General features: G+C 43.3%; 7 protein-coding genes across 7 annotated transcripts; all 7 read left to right on the forward strand.

The window, feature by feature from the left end:
- Positions 1-8: 8 nt before the first annotated feature.
- On the forward strand, positions 9-1973 carry PADG_02666 (uncharacterized protein; the record flags this gene model as incomplete). The annotated part of the gene is made up of 1 exon (XM_010760257.1): positions 9-1973. One exon carries the CDS (start codon positions 9-11, stop codon positions 1971-1973), a length of 1965 nt encoding a protein of 654 aa, XP_010758559.1.
- A 778-nt stretch (positions 1974-2751) lies between these two features.
- On the forward strand, positions 2752-3787 carry PADG_02667 (uncharacterized protein; the record flags this gene model as incomplete). The annotated part of the gene is made up of 3 exons (XM_010760258.1): positions 2752-2859; positions 2975-3227; positions 3333-3787. 3 exons carry the CDS (start codon positions 2752-2754, stop codon positions 3785-3787), a joined length of 816 nt encoding a protein of 271 aa, XP_010758560.1.
- Positions 3788-4223: 436 nt separating this feature from the next.
- PADG_11468 (uncharacterized protein) lies at positions 4224-8638 on the forward strand (the record flags this gene model as incomplete). The annotated part of the gene is made up of 7 exons (XM_010760634.1): positions 4224-4391; positions 4448-4623; positions 4685-4783; positions 4842-6363; positions 7274-7642; positions 7824-8475; positions 8556-8638. The coding sequence occupies 7 exons, from the start codon at positions 4224-4226 to the stop codon at positions 8636-8638; spliced, it is 3069 nt and encodes a 1022-aa protein (XP_010758936.1).
- Positions 8639-10248: 1610 nt separating this feature from the next.
- PADG_11469 (uncharacterized protein) lies at positions 10249-11893 on the forward strand (the record flags this gene model as incomplete). The annotated part of the gene is made up of 3 exons (XM_010760635.1): positions 10249-10423; positions 10467-10655; positions 10719-11893. 3 exons carry the CDS (start codon positions 10249-10251, stop codon positions 11891-11893), a joined length of 1539 nt encoding a protein of 512 aa, XP_010758937.1.
- Positions 11894-12155: 262 nt separating this feature from the next.
- PADG_11470 (uncharacterized protein) lies at positions 12156-13457 on the forward strand (the record flags this gene model as incomplete). Its single annotated transcript, XM_010760636.1, has 1 exon — positions 12156-13457. The coding sequence occupies one exon, from the start codon at positions 12156-12158 to the stop codon at positions 13455-13457; it is 1302 nt and encodes a 433-aa protein (XP_010758938.1).
- A 670-nt stretch (positions 13458-14127) lies between these two features.
- On the forward strand, positions 14128-14367 carry PADG_11471 (uncharacterized protein; the record flags this gene model as incomplete). The annotated part of the gene is made up of 2 exons (XM_010760637.1): positions 14128-14207; positions 14280-14367. 2 exons carry the CDS (start codon positions 14128-14130, stop codon positions 14365-14367), a joined length of 168 nt encoding a protein of 55 aa, XP_010758939.1.
- Positions 14368-22114: 7747 nt separating this feature from the next.
- On the forward strand, positions 22115-22380 carry PADG_02671 (uncharacterized protein; the record flags this gene model as incomplete). Its single annotated transcript, XM_010760259.1, has 2 exons — positions 22115-22192; positions 22258-22380. The coding sequence occupies 2 exons, from the start codon at positions 22115-22117 to the stop codon at positions 22378-22380; spliced, it is 201 nt and encodes a 66-aa protein (XP_010758561.1).
- Between the last annotated feature and the right edge of the window lie 976 nt (positions 22381-23356).

The raw sequence follows: 23356 nt of genomic DNA on the forward strand, positions 1-23356 counted from the left end.
GGGAAGTCATGGAAACTCCCCCCTCTTTCGATGCCGTGAGGGACCATCTCGACCGGATCATCCAGGAACCTTCCACTCCTCTAAATGTTCCCATCCTGGATAAACTCATGGCAGAATTGATCGTTAGTACCAGTGAGAGCGTTTCCTCTGCTCTTCTCACCCGGGTTTCTCAGGTTCTCTCTGTACTGAAAGAAGACCCGTCTCCTTTAACAAGCTTAGCCACCAAAGCTGCGTCATACCTTTCCTTTGACCAAATTCAATCAATTGACCCGCCTTTGAATCTTTTGGCTGGCATCAAGGCCCCATCTCCTCCAGTCAATCTTCTTACGCTATCTCTCCTAGCAAAAGCTAGTAATTCACCTGCTAATGCAGCGGTTGTTTCTGCAAACCCGGCCCTTGTGGTTGCTCTAGTAGAACTTTGGCTCACCACACCTGAAACAGCCGTCGCCCAAGCAGCGTTTAATGTTCTCTGGAGTCTGCTAGAAATCGACCATGTCGACAATTTTGATAGCGATGTCTTGGCGGAAGGAGAAAATAAAGCCAGGATAGGAGGCCAGGGGCTGATGTGGAGGAGAGTGTTTAACGACAGACATGTCTATGGACGCCTGTTTTCCATTTGCAGCTTTGACGCTACAGAACCCGGGTTGAGCAGGCGAGACAAGTCAGTTGCTCAAGGCAGATTAATGGATCTAGTTATAAAAGCAGGGTCTCTAGACTGGAGTGCAATTACGACATCGCATTTCCCCGATATCGAATCCATATTCCAATGTTCCAGTCTGTTGAGTTTTACCGCGTCGCAAATGATTGATCCAGACGATATTCTGTTGCACATGACATATATTCAGTTTCTCCGCGACTTACTTCGGATTAGTGCTCCAGGCCTCTGCCAGCGTGCTGGAGTCAAGACTCATTCATATCCCCTATTCTCCTCACCCTCTCTCGAATACCTCATATCGTCAGGTCTGCACACCAAGATAATGAATTATTATTTGGACCCTTCGACCCTTGACTCCATGTCTGCCCCGTTCCTTTCCGGGCCGGCTATGGGGTATATTTCCCAGTATGCGATTTTATATCCAAACCATCTGCTTGGGCAACCTCAGCCCTTCCTGGATAAGATACTTTCTCGGATATCAGAGGCGTTTGATATTGAATCTGTTAAATGGGCGCATGGCCCAATTCCAACTGGGGACCTTGACATACTTGCGTCGTTACCCCGAATTATGCTAGTGGAGGCAGGCAACAGATGGATTAATCCCTTGAATTCCCTCCCTTCTAAACCTGTAAACAGCCATGTGATGGATGCTCTGGGCAGAATATTCAAAGGGCCTTCAACCGTCGAAGAGCCATCTTACGGAGTCTCAACTTCACTTGACCAAAACCCAACCAGTCCCCGAGTAGAAGCTGCAGCTTCTCGTGTCCTATTTTTTCGGTATCTTAATGATCACCCAGATCTCTGGAGCAACATTGTTGCAGCTGCTGATATAGTTGCCATGCAAGACACTGCGCTTGCTGCCATTGCATTTATAAAATCTGTGCTAACAGCAAACTGGGTTGTCGTTCCATCAAGTAATGGGAACTCGGTCCCTCTGACCCACCGTCGATTTGCCCTTCCCACAGAAGACCAGCTTTCCCGTCTTGGCTCATCAGTTCAAGGCAAACTCCCCCCTTCTGGCTTGTGGGCACTTCTCGCACCACCAGCCTTAACGGAAGTCCTGCCTTACCTTTTCAAGGCCCCGCAGACATATGCCAATTTCGTTGCGGGTGGGGCTGGAGACACGGAAAGTGCTGTTTGGAAAATTGCAACGGCCAAGTTTGATGCTCTTGTTACCTTGCAGAATGAAGTTAAGAAAGCCGGCGGGGGGTTGGAGGAGTTTGGCGACATTATACGAACGCTTAATAGGCGCGTTGCTGATGGTCCATGGGGTCCGCAGAGCCAGGTTGGAAGCCGAGTGGATGCTCTAGAACTATGATGTTGAAACATGCATTTATGAATTTTTCGGTTACCATTATGAGCTCTTCAGAAAAGCCTACCATTTATAAACAAAAGAGGTTACTATTGCAATTGGTTTGACCGAGCTCTTAAATACCGTTCAAACTCTCGAGATGTTTCGCTACGATAAACACCTCATAGATTGAATTCCCAATGAACAGGAACCCGGGGTTATCTAGTAATATAATAAGACCACCCCATACTACATGTAAACTGGACATCTAACTTTGGTTCTGCACAAAATATTTCTCTCGTTGAGAACCAACAACGATAGGGCTATCAAACTGAGCCATTGCTTCATCACACACAAACATGCACTGCTATTGAACACTGAGAAGTAGATAAGACGCCAAATTCTTAGTGTTGATCAAATATGTCTCAACATTCGAAAGACAAATTATAAACTGCAGTTGGAATGCAAAAGCGCACCTTCGGTTAAAGTGGCGGGGGCTCCTGTAGAAGGCGGCCAGATACGGCAATATCACTAAGTTGACCTAACTATTAAACCAATCCAACTGCTCTCAAAGCATTATAATTTTATCCAAGGACTGTGTCTCAGAGAGACCAGTGAAATTATTCCATGCCATCTTGTAACTAATTCTTTAATTAATATTCCAAGATTCCTGTTTTAAAAAACCCATTTTATCTTGCTTTGCGATCCTCAAATCCTCAAATCCGCAACCGGTGCTTCCAATACATTTTGTTTTGAAGCTTGAGTGAGCATACGAAGGCCAAAAAAAATAACGTTAGGAGAAGACATGTCACGCTTCATGTCGAAACGAGGAAAAAAGTTGCCTGCTGCTGAGTTCTGGTGGGATTCAGAAGGTGGAGGAGAATCTGACACTGCTCCCACGCCGTTGTTTCCTGTCAGTTATAATACCTTTCTGTTGTTATTTCCATTCAATATGCTTTTATTTTCAGTTCAACTCACTGGCCCAGAATAAAGAAAGTAAAACCTTCCGTTGCTAACGTTGCACATAGAAATATTCACTACCAGTTGCCCAACCGCTTACGGAAGAAGAGCGAAGCCAAGTCGACTATTATAGACGATTACGAGAAATGATTCATGATGGACCCTATTATACGGTTTTGAGCACACCACCTTCATTCCAGAAAGGAGGGGAAGCGGCGGCTCGGAAAGCGCAGTTTGATCCTTTTCAAGGCACGGCGACATATGGGCAGAGGTATTTGAAAAAGACTCGAACGTTACCGAAACTCAGGGGGAGGCCGTTTGGTACGGACAATATATTATTTTTATTTTTATTTTTTATTTTTAAATCTCTTTACACTGTTCATCTTCCAGGCTAACGCCAGTTCTTCGTTTCTGCTATTTTCACAGCTATGAACTTCTTCCCAAAAGAACTGTGGTCGACACTTGACCCCAAATATGTCGGTTTGCAAGCTGACGGCGCTAACTGGTTTGGTTCGCCGTTACGAGGCGGACAGAAGCGTGGATTCGAGGAAGAAGATGATGAGGAGGAGGAAGAGGAAGAAGAAGAAGAAGAAGAAACCGGTACCCATCGGAAGAAAAAAGAAGCTGGTGAGGATGATGAGGAAGGGTCGGAGGCTGGCAGGAAACGTAAAAAGAGGGCTGAAGGGGTTGATGAAGATCTATTGGATGAGGATGAGGATGAGGATGAGGGTGAGGAGGAAATTGTTGACGATGACTTTGAGGATGATGAGGAAGATATGGTGGGGGATTATAATGCAGAGAAGTATTTTGATGGCGGGGATGATGATGGGGATGTGTTTGACGCAGGTGGAGTAGAGGGGGATAATGATACGTATTTATGAGGATAATTTTCTTTGCCCTTTCCTTTCACTATGCATGCCCTTCTGCATTTCATATGTTCCCTTTTATGTTTTGCCTTTCAGATACCCATAGTGTTGATTCCCTTAGATTGGAAGAATATGTACGATACAGGCGATAAGCTGAACTTGAATTTGTCATTATTAGTTCTCTGCTTTACGGATTATTTTACAGTTCCTACAATTGTGCGTAATAGCATTATGCGTAGACATTATTACATGTAATATTCTGTTGATTTGGATCATCGGTTTTAGGTGCTCGATTGTACGTGTATATACATACATACGTGGGCTTGCGGTGCAATGTATCTGATATATTGGAATATTTTCTGGTAACTAATTAATAATTAACTAAGTTATTTAACTAATCTTCAACATCATGCCAAATCTATCGTCATCTGAGCCCCATGATCCAGCATAAATGGCTACCACCAACTCCAGCAGCTTGGGTAAAACCTCTGCTAGAACGGCAATAATTCTCTACGGTTCGGAGACTGGAAATTCCCGGGATGTTGCGGATGAACTTGGGCGCCTTGCAGAAAGGCTGCGCTTCACAGCGCGCGTCTGCGAACTCAATGCCATTAAAGCGGTGCGACTTGGGCCCTGTGCCAAAATGCAAAAACATTTAACTCATATCGATTCCAGGAGTCTCTTCATGACTACGATATCGCGATATTCGTTGTCTCGACTACGGGACAGGGAGATTTCCCAGCCAACGCTCAGGTTTTCTGGAAGTCGTTGCTGTTGAAGCGGCTTCCGCCAACATTCCTTCATGGCGTAAATTTTGCTCTATTTGGATTGGGAGATAGCTCGTACCCAAAGTAGGCCTTACTGCTAAACGTATCATAGCTCATTACTAACCATTCTGGTGTGGTGTTCTAGGTTCAACTGGGCTTCGCGAAAGCTCTACAAGAGATTGCTACAGCTTGGCGCAAACGAATTGTACCCGTGCGGCGAAGCGGATGAGCAGCACCCAGAGGGGTATGCATTATATCAGTTCTACAAACTTCCATTTCCTCCTTCTGATGAATGATTCTAGCTTCGACGGAACATTTATTCCGTGGTCATTGGATTTGCGGAAGCATCTGTTGGATAAATACCCCCTTGCTCCTGGTCAACATCCCATTCCGGATGACGTCCGTTTACCACCAAAATGGGTGCTTGCACGCCGAGACTCAAGTAAACCGGAAGTCACCTCTTCATATCCAGATGTGGCGATATCGGATTTACAATCTGGAAGGCAGTTGAGAGACGCCAGCGTCCCTCCCTACTTCACTCACGACTTGCGGCCCATTCCGAATACTGTATCTGCCACACTTACAATGAACAATCGAGTCACACCAGAAATCCACTGGCAAGATGTTCGTCACTTAATTTTAACAACTCCGGGGTCTATTCCATATTCGCCGGGAGATATTTTACAAATAACGCCGAGGAATTTCGTTTCTGACGTAGATTCGCTGATATCTATCATGGGTTGGCAGAAGCAAGCCGACATACCCCTATGTTTCGTCCCAAATGCTGAATACGTTGGGCATACCGACATGTCCACCCCCGAAATCCCGTTCCTGCTGAGATCACCTGGATTTACCCTCCGAACATTACTGACCGATTACCTAGACATCATGGCGATACCACGACGCTCCTTTTTCTCCAATATTTCCCATTTTACAAGCGACATTACGCATAGAGAGCGACTGCAGGAGTTTACAAATCCAAAATACATAGATGAATTTTACGACTATACCTCGCGGCCCCGCCGCTCAATCCTTGAAGTACTCCACGAGTTTGACTCCGTGAAAATCCCTTGGCAACAAGTTTGCGCCGTATTCCCCGTCCTTCGTGGCCGACAATTCAGCCTGGCGAGCGGTGGGAAGTTGAAAAAAGTCGAAGTTTTACCCGGCAGCAACAGCACAACTGTGAGTACGCGTTTTGACCTCCTTGTCGCTGTCGTCAAATACCAAACTGTTATCAAAAAGATGCGTGAGGGGGTATGTACACGCTATCTCGCAGCACTCCAGCCAGGGAGCTCCCTAAAAGTCCACGTACAAAAGGGCGGACTCAACTCTTCGATGAGACAACTTCTAGAACCGACTGTATTAATCGGTCCGGGCACAGGGGTGGCACCATTGCGTTCAATGCTCTGGGAAAAGGCCGCCATGGCAACTGCGTTTCGGCAGAGGCATGGTGCAGACGTTCCCGTGCCTTTAGGCCCCATTGTCTTACTATTTGGTGGGCGAAATCGGAAAGCAGATTTCTTCTTCGAGGATGAATGGGAGGAGTTGAAGAAGGTCCTTGACCTTACGGTAATCACGGCGTTTTCGAGAGACCAGAGGGAGAAGATATACGTGCAAGACCGCATTAGGGAGCATGCTGAGTTGTTCTTTAGCATATTGCATGATTTGGGTGGCACGGTATATATTTGTGGATCATCGGGAAAGATGCCACAAGCAGTTAGAGAGGCACTTATTGAAGTTTTTCAAATGTTTGGGAGGAGTGTATCTGAGGAGGCGCCGTATAGTCGAGAAATGGCAGAAAAGTATTTGATGAATATGGAGAAGGTAAGAAAGTATAAGCAGGAGACATGGTGAGGCGTTCCGTGTGCCGGTGAAATGGAGAAAACTTACGGCTGGCCATATATATACGTGTATGTTTTATTAATGGGCTCTTTTAGACGGATATCTGCACCCAATTGCCCCCGTTTGCGGAGCTTTAAAGAGAAGAGTGGATTGGAACAATCCGTCCAAGGGCCAGTGGTACAATAATAGATTTCAGATTTGAAAAGCAGCTGATTATAGAGCAGTAATAACTGCGAAGATCTCTGATAGTTAACAAGATCCACAGTAAACGTCCACACGGCTATCCTTAATATCTTAGAGCACTGGTGTCTAATAGCAGCGGCAAGAAGTAACTCGAGTGTGGGAGGACCTCGCAAATTGACATCGAAGATTTATGAAGGACCGTGGGAACCAGAGCATAATACTGGCCGTATGTAACGAAAGAAATGGAAGAGGAATTCGACAGAGAGAGGTCCATGGTGAAATATGAGAATATAAAAAAAGACGCGAACGCTCAAATCCAAGCGTTTCATCCTATTACTCCCATTATGGAATATCAGTCCAAGCCCCAAGGCGCGAGCAGCCTCTCTCCAAGTCTGCAGTGGGCTAACGCTATCTCTTCCCAAATATATAAATAACAGTAGTTGAGCTTTTATAGCTCAAGAGGTTTGAATAATTTCACCCGGATTTACATAACGCCAAATCTGATTGACTTGGTCTGGATGGAATGACTAAACCGTATGCACACCAAGATGCAAAACAAATTTATCCAAAATCTCCGTTTTCATTCTTCTGGGAATATTGGATCTCAGGCGCGAAAAGACCTTGGGTGTCAGCTGACATTAAATCCAGGGTATGTATCATAAAAGGAAAAACCCTTAGGATTTTGCTAAAATAAAAACCCTTTGAAAAGGCATTTTTATACGCTGGCCGGTTAAAAATTGCGGCGGAAATTGGGAACCACGTGACTCAGATCAAGATCCAACCAATCGGGAAGCCCCCAGCAGCCGAGATGTTATCCGAACGCGGCTATTCTATGGCTGAGGCAGGTTTGGAGGCTGAGCAACGAACGACATTCAACTCACAAGCCGCGACACATCAAAACTACTGCCCCGACTCACAGCTGCCGCAGAGCTTCAGCAATTGCGTCATCAGGCTCAAGATTGGCAAGGACTGCTGTATACACAAATCCGCATCCCTGTACATTCTCTATTTTCTTTCCACAATGGCTGCAAATGCGCTCCGAATACTTGTGCCCGTAAAGAGGGTTATTGACTTCGCAGTATGTGGATTCCACCCCTCCTTTCAACCTATTGGTGTCTTGCGCAATGCTACAGCTGTGTGGAGTCTCTGTGCTCAGCTTGAATTACTCCCGCTGCTCTATCCCAATCGATGTAGTGGATGTTCACGCTATTTGCTGACTCTTATTTATACCACTAACTCGTCTACTTCAATCTTTCCAGATAAAACCCCGCATCAACAAGACCCAGACTGGCGTCGAAACCGCCGGCGTCAAGCATTCCCTCAACCCCTTCGATGAACTCTCCATAGAAGAAGCTGTTCGCCTGCGCGAAAGCAAGGGACCCATGTCCGTGTCCGAGATCCTAGCTATCTCTGCCGGCGGGCCCAAATGCGTCGATACCCTCCGAACCGCCATGGCCATGGGAGCCGACCGATCCATCCTTGTTGATGTACCCGAGAAACCGGACCAGTCGGGCCTGGAGCCACTCACCGTAGCCAAGTTGCTGAAGAACGTGGTCCAGAAGGAAAATATCAACATGGTGTTGTTGGGCAAGCAGGCTATTGATGGTGATCAAGGTCAGACGGGACAGATGCTGGCGGGTCTCCTGGGTTGGCCGCAGGCGACACAGGCGAGCAAGCTTGTTGTGAAGGATGACAAGGGTTCAATTGAGGTTACGAGGGAAGTGGATGGAGGTGTGGAGACGCTCAAGGCCAAGTTGCCCATGGTCATCACTACGGATCTACGACTGAATACTCCGCGATATGCAAGCTTGCCAAACATCATGAAGGCAAAGAAGAAGCCGTTGGAGAAGAAAACGTTGGCGGACTTTGAGATTGTAGATGAGAAGAGGTTGAAGACTTTAAAAGTCACAGGTACGTTCCCTATTTCTCTCCCAAGCGGTTTCTTGTGCCTCGATTTCCCTCGTGGACTAAACTAATTGAATCTTCAACAGAACCTCCCGCCCGTCAAGGGGGAGGGAAGGTAGAAGACGTCGACGGGATGATCTCGAAACTGAAAGAGCTGGGTGCTCTGTAAAATACAGCATCGTCCTCCCAACCAAATCCTCTTACGTCACCTCGCCAGTGCTGTGTGTATAACTTGGCCTCTTTTTGACTTAGCTTCTTGTACCGACTATTTCATTTCCTACCCTTACATTTATGCTAAAATATAAAGAACTTATTCGAGACATTTTGCATATGATATGAGGTACATGTACATACTATACTACCCACCGCTTACCTTAAGACGCCGCCACAAAAAAGAAAAAAAAAAAAAGAAAAGAAAAAAGGCTCAGTGACTTTATTTATATACTCGTGCTTCTTGATCACTTCACATTTCCTGGAACTTAGGGTTTTCTGTTTTTCCAACTCTTTTAGTTGTGGAGTGTTCCCTTTGAATGCAGCGTTATCCATTTTGAAACACATATAATTCCCCGATCATGTCATGTCGATTCAATTAATGGCCATTAATGGGGAGCAGGAGGTTCAAGAAGAAGAGCGTCCTGGTGTGGAATATGATGTGTCTGTGTTTTCTCACTTCATAGGGATCACCGGGCCCAGACGTGGGATGTGGTTTATCATCACTGACATATTGTGATCACTGCGCACTGCTCTTCTGCGGCCCTTCAACTCGAACGGCATAGTGTCCACTTCATAATTTGAACTTGAAAGTTCTTAATTGGTGAGCAACGCTTCTTGATGATCTTTGGCCAGTCACTGATGGGACTCTATATGGAGTTAGGTTTAGGGCTGTGGATGAGTCCAGGCCAGCCAACATCCGTCCGCTTCTGTTCAACTGTGTTTTGTATTGACTTCACAATTTCTAGCACCCTATTTCTCTGTCACACGTTGTCTCTCGGCTCTATAGCTGCATCGGCTTATCAATAGTCACTGTGATTGGGTCGGATGATGCTCGTTTATTGAAATCTATGACGTTCATGTGCATCGCAGCCAGGGTGGCTAGGAGGCTCCATGCCAGATAATGGTTTGACCTCAGCTGTGAAGCCTCTACCAACCTTTACCTAGATATTATATACCATATAAATTACTTTGAATTGGAAGATTCGGTCCTTCTATTTCATGAAGTTTGATCAAGTTATACATTTTATGACTTGTATGCCATTTCAAAAGTTTTTAAATTATTAGAACATCACCCTATGAGTGAGAATGTAATTAAGTTTAAAAGCTATATTATTAGACGGCACAAGAAAATTGGCTTACTAGTTAGTTATGGGGGCAAAAGGCGCCCGCCACACCACCACCCTTTTTATAGTTACTTGTTTAACCGGACGTTGACTAACACGTAACCCCAGTCACCTTCTCATGGAATAAAATGGTTTGTGTTCCTCCAATTTCATATTTAGGATATATCTTGGTCTTGTTGACCATGCGCTTGCTTGATATTCATGGGATAGATATGTTGCATAAACAAAGTATATCTGTGCAATATCTAGTTCAATTCAAAACTTGCCAGTAACTAATTACCACACACCCATTATTGGTGGGGTGTTGGATTGTTGGGTAACTCAAAAAGCAGTACCCCTGATTTCTGTGTTTTTCTACAAGCGTCTCTCATCCAACACATTCTCTTGTTGCTTTGCACCAAGGTTAGTCGACTTCGGGGCAGAATATAAGCCAGGCAGAGAGATGCTACGCTTGGATGGGAGCACACTGGAGGGAGGTGGCCAGCTCGTCCGAAATGTGCTTGCACTTTCCGCGATGACGGGATTGCCTGTCACGATTAACAACGTACGAGGGAAAAAGGCACGGCCGGAGGGGTTTAAGGAGTTCGCATACTGCCGCTATACGATCCCTCGCCGAAGTATGTGACGGGCGCATTGTTGGTGCTCAGGTAGGATCGTTAGAGATTACATTCTATCCCCGATCCGTTGAGGATGGGAAGGGGGAAGATGCGTTTTCCTCTCCACAGCAGAAGTTGCGATTGCAACCCCTTCCAGCGACATCGGGCATCCAGTCAGAATACAATACAACATTCAGCTTACAACTCCTGGTTCTATCTTCCTCATTTTTCAAGCCCTATACCTATACCTTTTGTATGCTGGAGCAAGTTTACACTGTAAGGACGGGCGTGTGAGCGAACCTTTGTCTCGGCAAAGTTATCAAGTTGAACATCACCGGCGGCACGAACGTATCCTCTGCCCCGTCATACGACTACGTATCTCAAGTGCTCATCCCCAATTTTGTGAATCTAGGTCTACCGCTACTCTCCGTTAAGTTGAACAGGCGTGGGTGGAGTTCTGGCGCGGTCCAGATAGGCTCAGTGTCCTTTGAAATCGAACCCCTTGCAGCCCCAAGTTCGAAAGAAGCTGAACTACGCAGATCGAGTTGTCGCAGTCAGGGACAGGTTGTTGAGGACTCCGGGTCCCGGACAAAAACCCACAGTGAAATTCCCCCGGCTATGCATCCCAGGTTTCCCCGTATAGATTTAGAAAATTTGGACCCTGGGTTCATAACGGAAGTCGATATCACAATTTTGGCACCGGACGCAACCCTTCAACAGGTCGTAGAGTCCAACCATTCTAAAGGTGGCCACAAGCGAGGCAAAAATAAAAATCAAAGACGAGAAAGCGGGAATCACTTCCGAAAACGTCATACTACAGAGCCTGCATTACCCAAAACAGCATTGGGGGTGGAAGAATCCGGATTTTTAGAACCCACGGTTCCTGCAAACGAAGACTTTGGCCAAGATTCTAGTTTTCAACCGACGATCCGTCAATTCCTCGAGTGTGCAGCAGCAAAATCAGTAACCAGAGCACTCAAATCACTATCCCCTAAACCCAGAACGAAGGGGCAGACATCGACTCCGGAAATACCGCTTGTGAAAATACATACCACGGAACCAACGCATGATGCTTCGCATATCTACATACTTCTTGTTGCCCACACATCAACCGGCTTTCGCCTCGGCCGGGGGATGTTGTATTCCGAATATAAATCGGGGGCAAAGAACAAAAGACATTACACTGCCAATCCCGAGAAAGGAATGATCGCCTTACTGCGGTCGATGATTGACGAGTGCGTTGCAAGTTTAATAGGAGAGTTTCATGTGAACCCAAAGGAGACTTCAAGAAAGGGGACAAAAGGCTGTTTGGACACATTCATGAGAGACCAGGTCGTAGTTTTCGAAGCCTTGGGACGACTGGACGAAGAGGTAAGAGAGAAAAAGCTCAGTAACCAGATCGAGGAAGACAGTGTAAGCCTGCACACCCTCACTGCAATGTGGGTTTGTGAGCAGGTTCTAGGAGGGAATGTAAATCTCAAGGGACCTTAGGAGCAAAATGAAACACACGTTAGCAGGACAACCATTCTATCTCAATTGGTGGAGATATCGATATCCATCGAGACTGGCATCAGATTCGGAAACCTCAAGAAACTTTCGGTTCGATTTCGATCGTTCCTGGACCACGTGACCAAATTATGCAAAATATTCCAAAAGTTCTAATCTCAAACTCTCCAGTTGTCAACAAACATTTCAAGACTGATGAAGTCAGATCAACCTGGGCTGGACAACGGTTCATGCAATATAGATTAGCATGGAATCTCTAAGCATATATGTACTGAGTTTCAACTGCGCTCGGAATGTGATCCAGCCTTACTCGTTTGCCTCTCATCTCTTCGATGTTCTTCCTGATTCAAGGTGTCGGTCAACGGATCTACCCGAGATACTTGTCTTGTCACTCCAGGAAGTTGCCCCTATCTCCTATGCATTCCTTGGAGGCTCATTCCTGAATCCATATTTTGATGCTTTTCGCCGTGCCGTGAACATTGCAGCCGGTGAAGAGTGTTACGCGAATATTGTAACTAAGAATGCCGGGATGGTAGCAATAATGGTCTTTGTGCGTCAAGACGTCGCCGGAAAAATTGCCCGGATTGAAACTGCGGATGTTGGAGTGGGGGTGCAGGAGGCTGGGAATAAAGGAGCTGCTGGGGCACGGATTGGCTATTATATCAACGAAGATACTGTCGACCTGACCTTTGTTGCGGCCCATCTTGCCCCAGATGAATGGGCAGTAGAAAGGAGAAACGAAGACTGGAAGAGCATCAGTGAAAGGCTTGTCTTTTCGAGGACGAATAACAGTGGTGAAAACACTCGAATTCGTGATGGGGAAACGGAAGAAGACGCCCCTCTTCTTCGACCCGAATCTCCCGACGTAAAAAAGGACAATGGTCTATATTCACCTAGATCGTATATCTTTGCTGCTGGAGACTTGAATTACCGGACATCACTAACTCGCCCAGGGCCGAAAGACTACAAAAAGTTTCCTCAACCTACAGAAGACCTGAACAGTCCCTATCACTATTCTCATCTGCTTGAGAAGGATCAATTGACTCGCGAACTCCAGGAGCAGAAGACTCTACAAAATTTCTCCGAAGCACCTATCAAATTCTTACCCACGTATAAATTCACTCTTCAAGCAGATCAGGTTTACCCCGAAGGTCCAACTGGAAAATGGAGCTGGGCGAAGCAGCGGTGGCCAAGTTGGTGCGACCGAATCCTCTATAGTGATTTCCCTTCTTCTTCCTCGACTGGAGAAAACAACATTGAGGTTAATGGATACGATGCTCTACCGCTGTTTCAAACGTCTGACCACAGAGCTGTTGCACTTTCCGTTTCAGTGCCGTTGAAGCCCGCTTCGCCCCCTGCTGTATTCTTACCTCCGTTTGAGATTGACGCAAACTGGAAAAGAAAAAGGGCCGCTGCCAGGCGAAAGGAGATCGCTGTGGGTGTAGCAGCTTACCTAACTCTCACATGGGAAGGTAATGGCCTTCTTGCTAGCATTGGTCTTGTTTTAATCGGTAGCTTCTTTGCCTGGCAGTCATTCCTTGCAGGATGAGAGGGTGTCGGGCATAATTTGCATGAAACATGTACGTCCGTCCCACCCGACCGGATATCTCACGACCTTGCGATCCCGCGTCTTCGTTTTACCGCAGGAGATTTGCAAGGGGAGGTCATGAAATCATATATATCGGCATTTTCAGACCCACAAGTTGCTGTCGTAGGAACATTACACACAATGTGGATATTTTTGCGCACTCCTGTGGAAACAGCACTTGCGGCACACGCAAATCCTCACAGATTACAGGATATTCTCAAGAACCCCGAGTGCGATGTTCCGTAAGCTTTCAAGTTACGATTGGGGCCTGTTCAATCCACTTGATCGTAAGACCCAAACGTGAACCCCGGAAGAATCGCCGGTTATTTCTAAGCGCCGCTTGACTTTAAACAACCCGGATTACGATATTCCTTTGACATTTCCTGATGTCTTTATTTCCGTTCAATGGGGGTATTGGTACTCCTAACGACCAGTGTCACGGACATTTGTTGCAGATCAGTTATGATTTCCGAACAAGATGAGGGGGGTTGCGAGAGGGTCGCTTGTCTCCCGTCTTCGATACGCATGGTCGATGGATATTCAAGGAATTTTAAGCAAAATAGAGCGTGAATATTTTAGACTAGAACTTCATAGGTTCATCATACCGAGAGAATAGCATCTTTATCACAACATGCCAGTGCTGGGCCTTTACGAACGCCCCAGGTTTGAGGTTCTAGTCCCTGCACAAGCCCCAAACGTTGCTGACAATGTGTTCGTAATCCCATTGAATGGAAACAGCAATCTATAAATTTGACCTCTCTTGCCTTTGATTTTATTGTCCAGGGTCAACGAAAGGCCAATTGGAGGTAGACTACAAATGCGGATATCAGCAGCTATTTACGACAAGATTGGACTGGGCGTAACCGCCTAGAGGTAGTTACTGGCAACTACTTACTGGTGCTTGATTTGAAGAACTATGACCGTTTCGCAAGAAAGCAGCAGAGTACCCACGTTAGCCATCGAGAAAGCAATAGTCAACCGAGGGAATCATGGCCGTCAGCAGAGAGCAGAGCTTATACGCTAGTAACTTGTCTCAATCCTGCGCATGGAATATGGAAATCAACAACCAGCGTCCACAAGATGAAGTTTTTTTTCGTCCGGAGCTGCGTCGCAACGACAACGGCGTGGTCTTCCTCGTGTTGCTATTGGAGTTTGAATAGGTTACGCATGGTGGCGAGCAGTCTATATGAGGCCTAAAAGCGCCGACTGAGAGCTGACTGAGAGCTAGCAAATAGCACCGCCTGTTGGTCAACACGCTAAAGGCATATCATGAGCGTGAAGTGCCTACGGGCGGTTCCAAGGTGTGTGGCATGACTGAAGGCTCTCTGGATCAATGCTTATGGGAGTGTGTCGATCAGGTTGAATCCAGGTTTGGCAGGCATATCTAGACATGTTTAAAAATGATGCAGATCTCCCCTCAAGCACAGCATTTATTGAACATATGCCCAACGTGAGACCATTGTGTCTCGCCACCTCTGTCGATCGAGAGTCCAGGGCAAAATTTGTCCGAGCTGGTATACGCTTTTCCTTTTGACTTAACTATGGATAATTTCCTGACTAAGAAATTTCATGATGGTGGCTTCTGGAGATCCAGAAGCGGTAATATTTCCAGCTTTTATATGCATCGTTATATGCGCGTTCCAAGGCGATGTTGTTTCTGATCTCTCCGGAATATTTTTCATTAACTACTCCTGCTCCCTTGTCCCATCACGGGAGCACAAATCTCGGATAACTAAAGAGCCTAGAAGTACACCGCAAATTCATTCCCCCCCCCCCCCCCCCCCCCCAACTGTTCACTAGCACCATGCACAGAAACTCTCTAAAATTGTTCTGGGCTTTCTGCGAAAATGTTCCACGGATCCAACTTCATGGCAAGGTTTCGGAGCGTTTTCATCTCCACAGTTGATGAATCGTTCCATCCATGACCCCAGTCCGATGAAAAGATTGGTGAGATTTAATATTTGAAAGGACCAACCCTTCTTGGGGTGGATCAGTCGGGAAGAAGTTGCTCAGCAGATGGATGAGACGCTCTCCACACATATTTAACTTGGGCCGGTCAAAATAGCTTCACTCTTTCAGAGGGATTCTCGTGTTTGTTGAGAGGGCGCAAAACCCACCTAATCGGCAATAAGGCGGACAACGTGATCGCTGCGAGAAGGTGGAAAATAATAGCCTTCAGTTCGGTCCACAGGCCGTGCAGCTAGTCGACCTTAGGGATGCTACATATTGTATTGTAGACATCCACACCGAAGCGCAACATTGTGCCAATTTTTGCAGGGAGAGAAAATTGGTAATTGCCCAACCTCTCTCCTCGTACGGAGTGAACTACTCCAGTTCAGAAGTTTTGTGGGGGCAAGCAAATCAAAGTCATAACCAGATAAGATCCATTCAATCTCTAAAAGGGCAAGCTCGGTACGAACAGCATGTATATGCATTACGCAGGATGAAAAATTTGAGGTTGTATTGCGGACGGTTAACACGAGAAAAAAAAAAAAAAAAACCACACTTCGTCGATACAAGCGGCCCAGTCTCATTCGTTCCATTCATTTTCGATCCCGTTATATGATTTTCGGACGGGTCCCAGACTCCCAGGCGTCGACTTGCAGGATCGATGCAGGGCGATCATCACGATAGCAAATGGATTCTGGCATCTTAACTACTAACCACCTACCCTCCATAGACCAATCCATGGGTTTGTGCGAAAGTTCTAGAAATTAAGGGCCCTTGTAAAATGCGCATCCCTCATATTAATTCCCCGCAGGATGCAACAAACTAAATAGTGCGACATTTTTGGTAGTACTTGAGAGTTTGCAGTCCTTCTTTGTCCATTTGTTGTTCTTGTTGATTGTTGGGAGATTGTATAGTTATCCCTAGTTTCATTCAAGGTTTGGTTATTGGTTTAACGTGCTTCATCAATAAGCTCGTACCGACAATCGGGTTTGATTTCTGTTTATGAGTTTCCTAGTGTGGAAACAACATAGAGTTGATTCATTAATGACCGGGAAAAATCTTTGCCACAGCGAAGTCTACGCTATACTGCGAAACAGTGCGACGTTGTTAGGTAGTGGCCGGTGCCAACACTAAGGTAGATATGGGAGATCTAGTCCGAATCCGAATCCGAGATGATAAATGTAATCCAGAGGTGGAACCATGAAGGATGGAACCGGGGTTTCGTGATATTTAGTCCATAAACATTTATCCTGCGCTGGCTGTGGGATGTTCAGCCGGGGAGAGCAACATCTGTGTAGCTACGTATCGGAAAGGCTAAGCAAATCGGCCTGCGTATTACGCATCTAAAAAGGAGGCTGACTGATTTTAGGTTCCGTTCTTGACAGGTATATAGCACCCCACGGAACCGTGGCCAGATCCTGTGAGAATGGGCTGGATGATTTGAAAGGAAAACCTGAGGACAAAGGAGTCCTGCCAACACGCTATCTAGTCAGATTTTGGTGGGAAGATTGATTTTTTGTCGTTAGTTAACTATCAAGACAATATTATTCCTTTTTTTTTTTTTTTTAAACTTTCCCGTCTGCCGAGAATCGAGATCTTGACAGGCTTGCCTAGACCGTTCGCCGAACGATTCGCTCCTGTCTGTCTAATTATTGGTGACCGCTTCATTGCTCTGCAAATGGCTATATGGAGTAGTTATGCGAAAGGCAACATACTAGGCATCGGAGCAGTTCCTTAACGTGGGCCAGATTCAGCTCGACACCGCTTTTATCTAATCTGATATTCAGTGCCTTTTTAGTGACTTTGACATAGAGTGCGCGTCAGGCCAGGAAAATAAATAAAAAAATATATATATAAAATAGAGATCGTTAGTTACCAAGCGGGGCTCTTCTTTCCCCTCGTTTCTTTTTCTTGCGAGCCCAACTGCACGGATCTGGGGTAACTGACTAGCTAGTCCAGTCTCGAAGAGTGAGAATTTGATGCGGAAAAGCTCCGACGAGTTTAAGCTTTGTTCGTTGATTACTCGTATGTTAACCTTATTATTTGTTTATTTTTTTTTGATCAATCGCTTTTAGTCTTCATGGTTTCCATGGAGTTGCTAACACGATTTTGAGCCCTAGATATGGCTATTGCCAGGAGCGGGTTTGGGACTGGTTTCATGGGGGGTCAACCATAGCCAATGCACGATGAGGAATAGAGTTGTTGGGAGAGTTTTTGAACGAGGATGGGGATGTACGTCTCATCGTCTCATTGTCTCACCGTCTATCTGACGATATCATGTGGTCAATTCAGAATCCCGCAAGCGGGATCTAACTCCTTCATGCGGAGTTAAGTGGATCATCTCAAGTCCAGATCCAGGAAAAGAAAAGAACAGGGCGGGAAAAATAAACGTCCAAAGACACAAAGAAACAGAGATTAACTTGAAGTCTGACCGAATTGCTGGTCGTCCAGATGTTAAACAATCAAGAGTTGTGATGAATCATGATTGAATTTAAGCATAACTATCAACGTTGGCAATTCAAGTCTGTGATGGTCATTGTCTGTTCTTCTTTTCTAATGCAGGGTATGCTTACGTGTTAAGTACTGAGGTTTTTCCTTTCTTTCTTTTTTTTTTGGAATTCACAGTGATGAATTATATTAGTTAAACTATCAAATTCATTTGTTAAGTGAGTTAAATGAGTTAATGTAATTCATCACTGAGTGAACTATTCTCTCATGTCAATTCTCTTCATTATTTAGTATATAATTTAATATGCTTATCACTCTAAGTAAACATGATTCTAATCAAGAAGAAAGACTTCTTTATTAAAGTCTATAAAATTGATCAAATTTCAAACATATAAGCTACTGCTGAGGTGTATGATGTTTTTCTTCTCTTTATTCATAGATTATAAAATTGAATTTGACATGTGAATGCTCAAACAAAATATTAAAATTTAACTTTTACAAAAGAAAAGTGAGCTTTTAGTAAAGAAAATAGTCTTCTCAAACTATTATTGTATAAGAAAAATTAATATACTATTTATAAAATATGAATTCAATACTGCTAATATTATATAAATTAATTAAATCAATAAATTAATTAAATAATATTTTAATGAAGATTAAAATCTCATAAAATATGATTATTGATAAGTTTAATATAAAATTTAAAGCTTTTATATAAATAACTTTAAATTAATAAATAATACTATAAAAGATATAAAAATATATTAAAAATATATATATATAATTTAATAAGATTCACATTATAGTAAAAGTTATTTCAGTAGTTTGAATAGTTACTAAAGTTGAAAAAGAGAAAATAAAAAAATAAAAAAACTATGATTATAGCAATTAATGCTATATAAACCTTATCTCTTATAAATACTAAAGAGTAAGAGATTAATATAAGTTAATTATCAGTAGATTAAGCAATTGAAATTAGTAAAAAAAAAGTTAAACTAAAATGAATTTAACTTAATATGACTATAAGAGATATTTAATAGAAATACTAAAACTTATACAATAAATATAGTTAACTATATAAATTATTAATTATTAATAAATATAATAATTATATTATAACTGAATTTATTAGATTTTATTTAAATTATAATACTATAGTTTTATATATATATTTTTACTTTTTTATCTACTATAATTATTAGATATGAGCTGCTTTTTGTCTTTAAAATATATAGTGAAAAAGTTATATAAAGTATAAGATTAAAAATTAATTATATTAATAAAGGAAATTTTTATTTAATTATATATAATCAAATAAAAAATAATAAAAAATATTATTATAAAAATTAAATTTAAAGTTATAAGCTTAGTATCATTAGATAGAGAAGATTTTTATTCAATTATCTACTTATATTTTACACATTTAGTTACTCTCTTAAAGTCAGCTTATAATAAATTTTATGAATATTAGTTTTTCTGAACTTTTGAAACTCTCTCTAATATAACTCAATTAAAACAATAAAGTTATAAAATAAATATTATATAAATATTCTTTCTAGTCTAATCAATTAGATAATTAATAGACGTCAGTTGATCATACATAATATTACTCTTTTAATAAAGAAAATCAAGAAGCTGAGAGCTACTGATATACTAAACAGAAGGAAAAAAAATAATATATATAATATATATATATATATATATATATAACTAAAGAAGGGATTCTGACTGATCAAGAAGCAGTAGCTAAAACTGCTATACCTCAGAAGATCAATCAGCCAGTTGAGATTAAGATTACAAATTCAAATTCTAGATCTAAAAAGTGAGCATCATACACACTGTAGTAAATGTGATAGTACAGAACGGAAGTTCCCAAGATGCTCACAAGCCTAATAGTATATTCCATATCATTACTCTATATAATTCCTAGTGGTTGTTGATTAATTTGACCCTTTAGCTCCGCTGCAACCACTAACTACCTCTTGACCAAACTGTATATGGAAACTCTCTACATGGCATCAAGGCGCGCCCTACGGGACAAGACCGAAAAGCCATCAATGTTCGGGTCCTTTGCAGACAAACTACCCAAAGGCCCTTTTTAATGATCAACCAGCCAATTGCTCTGAGAAAATTTTGGTTTGCCTCGACAGGAAAGTTGAACGTAAACTTTGTATCCACTTGCGAACCACGGGTTTCAACCTGACAGACTCCGGCCCGACCGCCTTGATCTGCTAGGAGATTTCGAGAACGGCCGCATATGTTTGCCTGTTGGGTAGTTTGTGGGAAGTGCTAATGACTGCCATAGTCAAGCAAACAGACTGGCGAATGCAAATGTCCAGAGGAGCAAGCAGAACTTCGGGATTACACTAGTAACTAATATACAGGAAATGAAGGTGCGTTAAGAGCGAACTGATTATATCATTACATAAAACCAAGCATGCTTCGCTCATCGCTCGCTGTTCATACGTGAGAGCAGTCGCTACACTCTACAGTCTGATATATCACTGAAATAGTATGAATATCAGTCCGGTTGGCAACTGCAACACCTCAATAGAATACCTGAATATAATATCCAGTGTTATTCAGCCATAATTATATAGCTGTAGTGAAGGAGAGATGAAATGTTACAGCTGTCAGCCAGCTATTTCATATAAGTGTAGATTAGAATTAGATAAATTCTTCTTCTATAACATAGTAGTAAAATAGTAATCTTGAATGAAAGTATGCCCGGATTTCACTTAATATTTCAAACACAGCCTCATACAGAGAAATATAAGAATTGAGCTATGAAAGAAAAAAGTAGATCAGCGGCTGATAGAAAAGGGATGAGAAGAAAAAGCAGACTAAGCAATATAACAGGATTGATTTTGACATTATATAAACTGTACACTCACAATCATTTTTCAATTACATATATATATAGAGATAATAAGAGCTTCACTGGAGTACGCAGCGGAGATTGCCAGCGTGCGTGGGATGTAGTTATGAGCTAGGCCTAAATGTGGCTAGCGTGAGAGAGGAAAGAGCTATTACTCTCTCACAAGGAACTTATCCTCACAAACTGCTTCTGTGATGTCCAAGGTTTTAACCAGGAGGAGAGTTGGGAATGGGAGCGGGCAACGCCGCAGGTTTAGCTCAGTCCTGGGTGTCGAAAGATCTTCCCATTCCGCTGCTCTTCGTGAGAATGAAAACGTGCTGCTTGATGCAGGAATAACAGCATCCATCAACCAGCGAACTGCAACCATTGGTTGTCAACCTACGTCATTCAGAGAGACTTGCCAAAGGTAGAGCAAGGTGATTGACAGGTGACGAGGTGGCGCAAGGACCCCCCCCTTCACCCTCTTCAACCCGCTTGACCAGAGATGGAAATTCGTGAAGTTCCAGCTCCGAAGGCTTAGCTAACAGCAAGGATGGGTCTTGTGCAGACTACAGTGCTCGAGCTAGCGCTCAGGCATTTATTACAGCCTCGATACCGGCGTATGGTAACGTATCGATGGGCGTAATGGGCGTCATGAACAGCCAGGCCCAGTAAAACGGGTCGTGCCCTTTAAACAGATTGGTTCCATACTGGCTATGGTATCGAGAAACTGAAAATGGGACCAAAAAGTGTCAACGCCGGTCTATTTTGCAAAAGTCCCGAGACGGAGTGAAGTTGGTGATGAGGCAATAATAATAACAATAATAATGTTAATATTAATATTAATATTATTAACGGTGGTTCCAGAGAGGAAGAAACTCAACCCAATTTACTGTCCGCCTTGACTCTATATAAAGGCCGCTGTCCCTCCTGCTGTTGCTACTTCTCCCTTCTTTTCGACATGCTTCTACGCCGCCTTTTATTCGATTCTTGCTAGTCTGCTACCTAAACCTCCTTTAATTCTCCTCTAATATACTTATCTTTACTAAACTCTTATATCTTCTCCAAGAGATCCTCTCTTCCCGTCCTAGTTGGCACATAAGACACTTCGCTTCCCGCGAAAAGCGCCTCCTATCTTCTTCCATACATCTAGTCATTCATACGATCAACACTAATCCAACCACCCTCCGTCCTCTCCATATCTATTACTCATCCCTAAATCAACCCTCTTCTTTTCCCCATTGTGAACTCTTCGGTCTGAAATTCAATCGCACCAGACCATCCAACTACCCCAACTCAAACCTCTCTGTCGCATTCTTACATCCCCGTTCTTAACGGAAAACAACATCGTACTATCGCAAACATGTACTCCTGTGCAAACTACCCTCGTGGCTGCCGTGGCCGCGTGAACACTGAGGGAGGCAGATGCGCAGATTGCGTTGTATGTGAAACCAAAGCTGCCCGTTTTTTAAGCAACAAAAAGATTCCAAACTGACTGATTTCCAGACTGCAAACCTGCGTCGTCCAGCTTCTCCTTCTCCCTTCTCTCCCCTGCGCGGACAGCCAAACTACAGACGTGCTTGGGATGTTGAAAAACCTGCCGAGTCCAAGGATGAGGAGAAATTCTAAATTACCTCCAGAATGAATCAGTCTCCCAAATTAAGTTTTGTGCTTAGTACTGCAATGTTCAGGGGAGAAAGGGGGAAGAAGACATGCCGAAAATCTACACAGTCCAGGAGACCTCAACCCGATTTTGTTTTAATTTTATTTTATATTGATGGATGGCAAACGAAAACCACTCAAAAAAAAATTAAAATAAAAATAAAAGAGAGAGAGAGGTGGAACTTAACCAGAATAAAACAAACCGTTTCCCCGGATTATATTACTTGAATATCTGTCTGCCTTTTTCATTTCCTCGAAATTACACCTTGCGCTTTTGTATTCCACAGACTCTGTTCAAGGCAGGCCTATTACCCTTTTTTATGTTTTTTATGTTTATCGATCTTACTATTCCGGATTGTAGCTCAATGTTATCCTTCAATCTTTTTTTCAACTTCCTTCGTTCACTACATCCTCCCTCGTGACTAGTTCTAACGCAAGGGTATTTGTTGTGTTTTATCACATTAAGAGATATTCTGCTCATCACATCTACACAAGTATCCAAGCAACGGTGTAGTCTGTTTATTTTGGATTCCTTTGGCTGGGAAGTGATATTAAGCTGATTTTATTTTCCCACACTTGTTGGAAAGCACTTCCTACCCATCCATTTTTTTTCCGATTTGAAATGCTGGCTGGCACTAACTTTGCTTTATGTGGTTTGAATTAACCATGAACTTATCATTCGTTTATATTATTCCTGCACTCCTCTGCCTTGGGTGAATTTTTGCCTTTTGGAACTCATTGACATGAGGTTCGATTTGGGAAAAAGCAAAGAAAACCACCTCGCTTAGTGTCTGTCTAGAAAAGCTAAAATTGCAGCTAAATCCCAAATCTGAAACGGCAGGTTACTTCGAGAAGCGTTCCAATAAGAGTACCAACTGGATATTTTCTTCTACTTTCTGACGCAGCAAATCCCTTTTTTTATTTTTATATTTTTTATACATAT

This window comes from Paracoccidioides brasiliensis (assembly GCF_000150735.1).
Source record: "Paracoccidioides brasiliensis Pb18 unplaced genomic scaffold supercont2.3, whole genome shotgun sequence".
Lineage (NCBI taxonomy): Eukaryota > Fungi > Ascomycota > Eurotiomycetes > Onygenales > Ajellomycetaceae > Paracoccidioides > Paracoccidioides brasiliensis.